This window comes from Octopus bimaculoides, chromosome 28 (genome assembly GCF_046866305.1).
Source record: "Octopus bimaculoides isolate indiv1 chromosome 28, ASM4686630v1, whole genome shotgun sequence".
NCBI classification, from domain to species: domain Eukaryota; kingdom Metazoa; phylum Mollusca; class Cephalopoda; order Octopoda; family Octopodidae; genus Octopus; species Octopus bimaculoides.
The window spans coordinates 20,985,587-20,994,479 of record NC_142955.1 but is presented as its reverse complement, the minus strand read 5'-3'; the positions used below and the strand labels follow the sequence as shown (position 1 = coordinate 20,994,479).

The following is an 8,893-nucleotide window of genomic DNA, read 5'->3' as shown; positions in this document are numbered from 1 at the left end:
TGCCGTGGACATAAACGAATAAACACCGGTTCATTCGTTTACAAGCGGTGGCGAGTGACAAACAAGAAGATACAAAATCACTTAGGTAACGACATTGCTTGAGGGGATTCTTTCAGTTTCCGTCTGCCAAATCCACTCACAAGGCATTGGTCGGTTCGCGTCCCCTTAACGTAGTTCTCAGGGAGAATCAATGTGACACGGAATATGACAAGGCTGGCCCCTTTGAAATACAAGTACAACACATTTTTGCCAGCTGAGTTGCCTGAAGCAACCAGAAATAAAGTGCCTTGCTCAAGGATACAACGCGGCGACGGGTTTCGATGTCACAACCTTACGATCGAAAGTCGAACACCATAACTACTTAGCCACCCGCCTTTGTACACTCATCTACATATTCACGCACCTACTTACCTACCTACCTGTCTGCCTCTCTCTCTATATCTATCCATCCATCCATCCATCTATCTATCTATCTATCTGTCTGTCTATCTATCTGTCTGTCTATCTATCTGTCTATCTATCTGTCTCTCTATCTATCGCCATGATTGAGCGCTAAATCCACAGGGTTTTTTTCATTCTCTCTCTGTTTATTTCCCCGTGTTCCTTTCTGCTGAAGAGCGTAGGCTCGAAATGTAAAAGACTTGCTCACCTTCCCGAGCGTCAAACTAATATACCTGCTTGTTCTTCATACACCTGTCTTCGTCTTTTGTGTTTCTGTAAATTTCAACTATATATATATACATACACACACACACACACACACACACACACACACATATGTGTAGATATATATATAATTCATTCTTTCAGCATTTCGTTAAGTTTTGGGTATATAATGATTTCCTATAAAATCTATTCCCAATATACCAGATGGTGGTGGTGGTGGTGGTGGTGGGGACAAGGGCGTAGAAGGTGGATGGCCTCTGCATAGTACCTAGGCATGTAGAATTAGCAGTCAAATCTCCCTCAAAATCACACCCTACACTCTCATGTATGTATGTATGTATGCATGCATGTTTGTATGTGTATATATGTATGTATGTGTGTATGTATGTTTGCTTGTGTGTGTATGCATGCATGTATGTATCTATGTATGCATACATGTATGAACCAATACTGGAGATCTCCACATGGTAAGTACACTTTGTAGAAATAGCAGCCAAATGTCCCCTAAATCACACGCTACGGTCTTGGAAACCCCAGCCGACGATATTGTCATGGCTGGTGTGTCTTCGAATAAACGTCTGCTCGAGCAGTGGTGACCTGGGACGTAGCTGGAGTGTCAACAGCAGCAATAACAGCACCAGTGCTTCCATTCCCACCACTACCAAACCAACAACTTTCACCCACCCCCGTCTCTTCCCCCTGCCTGCGACTCCATTCAGTCGTGCGCTAGCACGCGCACTCACTCTTTCGTAAGCGCACATACACATATTCACCGTAAACACGCACACACACACACGCTCATCGTAAACACACACACACATATACACACATTAACCGTAAGCACACACATACACCCACTGTAAATACATACGTATACGCATTGATGACCATAAACAGACACACATGCACTCACTAAATTCACACACAGACGCACACATACACGAACACACACTAAATGCATACATACACATGCACACACACACATAAATTACATTCACGCACATAAATGCTGTCGCACATGCACACATACACACGCACACACACACATCATTTCACAGTAACCTCCACTCCAATACCACAAACACGGCCCCAACCGTTTTAAAATCGCCTCCTCCTTCTCTTCCTCCAACTCCCACTACTCTCACTCATACACACGCCAACCCTCACTCAACCAGTCAACATCTACTATTTACTACTTTACTACGCTACGACGTCGCTAGCTCGATCGGTTTTGGGAATGGCACAGACGATGAACAACCAACTTCTGTTGACCGTGCTGTCCTTCTCGACTGGGGCTGTGGCCCTGGTCACTCTGGCCCTTGCTGTGGCCACAGATTCCTGGCTTTACACAGAAGAGGCGATTGACTATGTGTTGGAAAATGTCACAATAGTATACGTGGTCAGAACACATTCTGGACTTTGGAGGGTTTGTACAATCAACGGTGAGTATAAAACTGACCGACACAGCTTCTATTATTTATTGTTGGTTGTTCTATGTTATTCTTTCACACCACATCTCATCCCCCCCCCCGACACCTCACAGCTTCATTTGGGGGAGATTTTGCTCTGCACTTCTCCATCAAACCATTTGTATATGTGTGTATATATATATCTATCTATGGAAGACTGTGTGTACATGTGTACGCATATATGTCCGTGTACGAGTATGTCAATACATACACGTACATACATACATACACACACACACACACAGAAATAAACACAAAAACCCATAACAAAAGTATACATACCCGTAAAGGGGTATACTAATCTGTGTGCGCGTGTATATAGATATAGGTATATCAGACAGACAGACATACACACACGAGTACATATACCATGAAGTGATATGTATATTTGTGTGTGTATATATATATATATATATATATATATATATACACACACACACACATGCCTACATACATACACCCAACGATAAATGATGACCGACAGTTTTCTAGTATCGTGTCAGGTACTAATCTATGAAACTGTTTTCGCATTTATCTATCTATCTATCTATCTATCTATCTGTCTGAAGAGTGTACATATGTGTGTGTATGTAGAAAGGTATGTACTTCTATGAATCTCTCTCATGTATATTTATATATATACATACATATATATATACATACATACATATACATATATATATATACATACATATACATATATATATATACATATACATATATACATATATATATATACATATACATATATACATACATATACATACATACATATATATATACATACATATATATACATACATATACATACATACATATACATACATACATATATATATACATACATATATATACATACATATATATACATACATATATATACATACATATACATACATATATATACATACATATACATACATATATATACATACATATATATACATACATATATATACATATATATACATACATATATATACATACATATATATATATATATATATATATATATATATAAATAAATAAACATACACACACACAATCACATATATGTACATGTATATACAAACATGTATACATCAATGTTTATTGACGTATATTCATATCTAGGAGCGTATATATATATATATATATATATATATATATATTTATGCGCTTGTGTGTATATCGCAAACGGTGTGTAGTGACCGACACAGCCTAACTATATTTGGTTACATATTACATGACCAAATACCCTTTATGTATAGGTGCGTATACGTACATGCATGTACAGTAATGGGTGAATAGTGACATACAACTTTATTATACACTACACCATCAAATTACACACACACACACACATATATATATACATATATATATATACAAACAAACATACACACACGTGCATGTGTATACCATACGCAGTGACCGAAACGGCAGCATAATGCACTACATATTCAAACAATGTGTGTGTGTGTGTGTTTGGTAATACATATATATGAGTATGCGTGCCTATGTGTGTGTGTGTATGCATATGTGTGTGTGTGTGTATATATATATACATATATGTATACGCTTATGTAGGTATGTGTATATATCCACATGTGCGTGTTTATACATGTGTGTTTACATATGCGTATGTTTAGACACACACACACACACACACATAAATGCAATTATGTTTATGTTCGTATATATGTATATATATATATATATATATGTGTGTGTGTGTGTGTGTGTGTATGCAAATATGTATGTGCTTATATATAAATATATGTGCATGTTCATAAGTGTTTGCATATATATATACATACACGCATATATATGTTTATCTATCTATCTGATAATCTATCTCCCATCTACCCTTCTCCCTACCTACTTATCTATCTCTGTCTTTCTATCTGTCTATCTATCTATCTATCGATCTTTCCAGCTCTCTGCGTGAGATTATGTGTGTGTGTGTGTGCTATACGTTACTCTCGATGTGTTTGTACATACACATGCATGCGTACGACGACGACGAGCAGTTGGTGTCCGACTCGTCTTTATTACGGTTAACGTTGATTATGGCAGTGGATTGTCACAATCGAAAGCACATCCGACGAAATGCTCAGCGACCTTTCTTTCCGAGTTCAAATTCGGCCGAGGTCGACCTTGCCTTTCATTCTTTCGGGACCAATGAAACAAGAGCAATCAAGTCCTGCATTTCCATGTAATCGACTTATCCTCTCCATACATACTTCGGTCCTACACCTGAAATATGTATGGAGAGGATAAGTCGAAATATGTACCTATAGTAGACACGGTTACTGCTACTACTGCTACTTGGGCGGCGTGCTGCTGGCAGAATCTTTAGCACGCCGGACGAAATACTTAGCGACATCTCATCCGTCCTTACGTTTTCTGTTCAAAATCGTCTGTGCCCGACTGGGTCGTTTGTCCTTTCGAGGTCGATAAATTAAGTACCAGTCAAGTACTGGGCTCGTTGTAATCCATGATCCCTCTCCCCACAAATTCCAGGCCTTGTGCCTATAGTAGAAAGGATTATTATTATTATTATTATTATTAAGGCGACGGGCTGACAATCGTTAGCTCTACGGACAAAAATCCTTAGCGGTGCTTCATCCGGCTTTATTTTCTTAGTTCAAAACTCGTCCGTGGTCGACTTTGCCTTTCATCCTGGTGTGATCGATAAAATAAGTACCAGTTGAGCATTGGGAGTCGATATATTTCACTGAACACGACTCTTAAAATTACAGACCTTACGTCAAAATTTGGAACCATAAATGTTAATATTACCGTAGAGACTCGCGGAGCGATCGCACCAATGGACAGGCCGCTCCCTTAGTTTGGGGCTGTCAAAGCAGGTATTTGCGACTGACTCGCAGGTAGGTCGCACTATAATCTGGGGAGTTTCAATGGTCCCTTTATAACGTAAATATAACTAATATTTGTTAAATGTTATCAAAATATTTACCTTTATTTCGAAACATTGCTTACAAATATTATTTTAAAACATTTTTGCAGAAGTGGTTTTATGAAATTAGTTTAATTGATAAAGGAACTCGACCCCTACTGATACGCTGCCGTCTCCGTCAGATCCCTGCGGTGACGGGAAGTCACACCCAAGATTTTTGTCGAAGTGTTTTGTAAAAAAACAAGTGAGACCTATCCGCGCGTTGTTGGCACTCCGTCGCTTACGACGTCGAAGGTTCCAGTTGATCCGATCAACGGAACAGCCTGCTCGTGGAATTAACGTGCAAGTGGCTGAGCACTCCACAGACACGTGTACCCTTAACGTAGTTCTCGGGGATATTCAGCGTGACACAGTGTGACAAGGCTGATCCTTTGAATTACAGGCACAACAGAAAGAGGAAGTAAGAGTGAGAGAAAGTCGTGGTGGAAGAGTACAGCAGGGTTCGCCACCATCCCCTGCCGGAGCCTCATGGAGCTTTTAGGTGTTTTCGCTCAATAAACCCTCGAAACCGCGATTCTATGACCGCGTGTCCGCTGCCCTAACCACTGGGCCATTGCGCCTCCACTTATCCGCGCGTGTCTACGATATATTGTGATTTGAGCTTCAGCGACTCCGGACAGACGGTGTTCCTCTGTCAGTTGGCGATCTCGAAAGAGTTGAACGAGACCGAAAGGATTGGGGAGACACCTTTTTCTTCGGCCAAGCCCTCATCGAAGTTTCAAAGGAAGAGGGGGTTCAACGGAAAGTGCCCTCCTCTTGGGGATGCGTGAAAAGGTTGTCGACTGTCGGAATAATCGCTCAGGTGATTGGATCTCCTCTAAGCATGCAGTTAGGGATTGGAGAACCCGAGTTGGGTGAAGCCTTGTGTCTTTGATGGTCAGAGTAATCCTGGATCGGCCCTAGATAGAGTTTCTCCGTGACAGAAGGACTGAATCCCTCCTGTTCACATTTTTTGTGGACAGTGCGTAATTTTATCTTTCCCCTTATTTACTTCTTTCAATCATTAGACTGTGGCCATGCTGGGGCACCACCTTGAAGTATTTATAATCGAATGTATGACCCCCAAGTACTTTTTTTTAAAAACCTGGTACTTATTCTATCGATCTCTTTTACCGAACCGTTAAGTTATGGGGGACATAAACACATCAACAGCGGTTGTCAAATGGTAGGACAAATATAGATACACACACACACACATATGTATACGACGGGCTTCTTTCAGTTTCCGTCTTCCAAATCGACTCACGAGGCTTTGGTCGGCCCGAAGCTATAATAGAAGACGCTTGCCCAAGGTACCATGCAGTGGGACTGAACCCAGAACCATACTGTGTATAATTTTATTGCATTTCACCCTTACTTCCTTTTCTGTCTCCTCAACTTTCTTCATAAACTCCTAATCGAATTGAAACGTCGTCGTGAGAGCAAAACCCTTCCCCGCTTCCCCTTTGCTCCCCTGGCAATTAAAATTCATCGTCATCATCATTATTTTTCGACAAAAAGTGCATGTGTGATGGGATGCATGTATGATTGTGCATAAGTATGCGTGAGTAACAGTATGCACATGTGTGCAGGTGTGTGTGTGTGTGCTTCTTCTGTATAGAGTTTTACTCTGTCGGTGGACGAGTTGCCAGTCCTCTGCCGTGTCTGTCCTATCGCCTGCTTCTTTCATTCGCTCAGCTTTTCTATTCATATTTCTAGATTTACCGGGCTGTCTATATACACTTACCTGATTGGTGGGCGGTCGGTGCGCCTCCACCACCATTTCAACACACGATGCTTTGTCTCACTATCTATCTATCTGTCCATCCATTTCTCTCTCTCTCTCTCTCTTTCTCTCTCTCTCTCTCTCTCTCTCTCTTTCTCTCTCTCTCTCTCTCTCTCTCTCTCTCTACCTACCACTTTATACGTAACTATTCATCTTTCTGTCTATATATAACTTTTAATATACCTACCTAACATTGTATACATTTGTTTATTTATCTACAAACCTCTTAATCTATCGATCTGTCTAACTGGCTATATACCTATCTCTCTATCTGTTTGTCTGTCTGTTAATCTATATCTATCTACCTGTTTATATATCTATCTATCCATCAATCCATGTCTGTCAAGCCTTCTACCTACCTACCTACCTACCTGTACTCTCTCTCTCTCTCTCTCTCTCTCTCTCTCTCTCTCTCTCTCTCTCTCTCTCTCTCTCTCTCTCTCTCTCTCTCTCTCTCTCTCTATATATATATATATATATATATATATATATATATATATATATATCGGTCAATCTATCTATCTATCTGTCTGTCTACACATTTTTTTCTCTCTCTCTCTCTCTCTCTCTGTCTGTCTGTCTGTCTTTCAGTTTGTTCGTCTCTGTATCTATCTATCTATCTATCTATCTATCTATATTTGTTTATCTATCTATTTAGATATAAAGCAAAAGGAAGGAAGAAAAAAAAGCAAAAATAAAGGCCATAATAATGGGTAACGCAGCAGAAGATGGAGTTGGAGGGGACGGTGTGCCGCGCCTGGCGGTTATGACCACGATATTCTGTCGTCGCAGAGAATGGCCAGTACCACTCGCCTCCGCGGCCACGCCATCCCGCGGGGTTCCTTTCTGCGACGAGCCGCCGTTTTCCTTAGTTTGTTGTACGGAAATCTAGAAGCACCTGGGGTCACGACGGCGACCAGAAGAAACTCATAGCGGCCGGTCAGCCCTTTGCATTTATTGATTTTTTTCTCTCTCTTCTGCGTTACGTTGGCCATACCCGGGTTTGCAGCCGGAGAACGTGTCGCTGTACTCCATGTCCCTCTCAAATGGGAAGAGGGTTAAAGCGTTGGGGCGCACACCGAGCCCGCGGTCGCGAGTTTGCCGGCTCAAGCTGAGACGAGAAGTCAAATGCTTCGAGGCCCCTTCCGGATTAAGTCACTCCGAGTGGCGTGCCGAAGGGATTCGTGCGGGCTAAGACTGCAAGATAATGGATGCAGACCCAATGCATCTACTGCCGCACCACAATGACATTTATGCGCCTCCCCCCACGCGGAGACCGTGGAGTTTGGCTTAAATGTATTTGTTTATCCAAATAAATTACACAACAGAGAGATCTCTGACCCATTCCCTGTCTCCAACGGAGTGAAACAAGGATGTGTCCTTGCTCCCACCTTGTTCAGCCTTACGTTCTCAGCCTTACGTTCTCAGCTATGCTAACAGATGCTTTCAGGGACACAGACATAGGCATTGACATTAAGTACCGGTCTGACGGTTCAATCTTCAACATCGGGAGGCTCAAAGCAAAAACCAAGGTTTCAGTAGACACCGTCAACGACCCCCTGTTCGCCGATGACTCCGCTCTCAATGCTGCCACTGAGTCCAACATGCAGCGCAGCGTTGACTTGTTCTCTGGCGCCTGTAACAACTTTGGCCTTACTATCAATACAAAAAAGACTGCCCAGCATCCATACCATCTTGATGCAATCTCAGCTTCGCTGGGCAGGGCACGTAGCTCGCATGTCAGACGATCGATTACCAAAAAGATTGCTCTTTGGCGAGCTGCAAAAAGGAAAAGCGCTCACAAGGCGACCAGAAGAAGCGCTTTAATAGAATAAGTCCTGGGGTCGATTTGTTCGTCTAATATCTATATTTCTTTTATTCTTGTATTTGTTTCATTCGTTTGATTGCGGCCATGCTGGAGCACCGCCTTGCAGAGTCTTTAGTCGAGCAAGTCAACGTCAGGACTTACTTCTCTTAAGCCTGGTACTTAGTCTATCCGGAGAGTTTTTGCCGAACCGCTAAGTTACGGAG

At 41.7% G+C, this 8,893-nt stretch overlaps 1 protein-coding gene across 1 annotated transcript in view; it reads left to right on the top strand.

Moving 5' to 3' along the window:
* Positions 1-1,833: 1,833 nt before the first annotated feature.
* Positions 1,834-8,893, top strand: part of LOC106873343 (voltage-dependent calcium channel gamma-5 subunit) — a 32,485-nt gene continuing 25,425 nt past the window's right edge. The window contains exon 1 of the mRNA XM_014920669.3: positions 1,834-2,108. Coding sequence (XP_014776155.1) covers positions 1,904-2,108 — 205 coding nt within the window. The 5' untranslated portion in view covers positions 1,834-1,903. The remainder of the gene's footprint in view (positions 2,109-8,893) is intronic.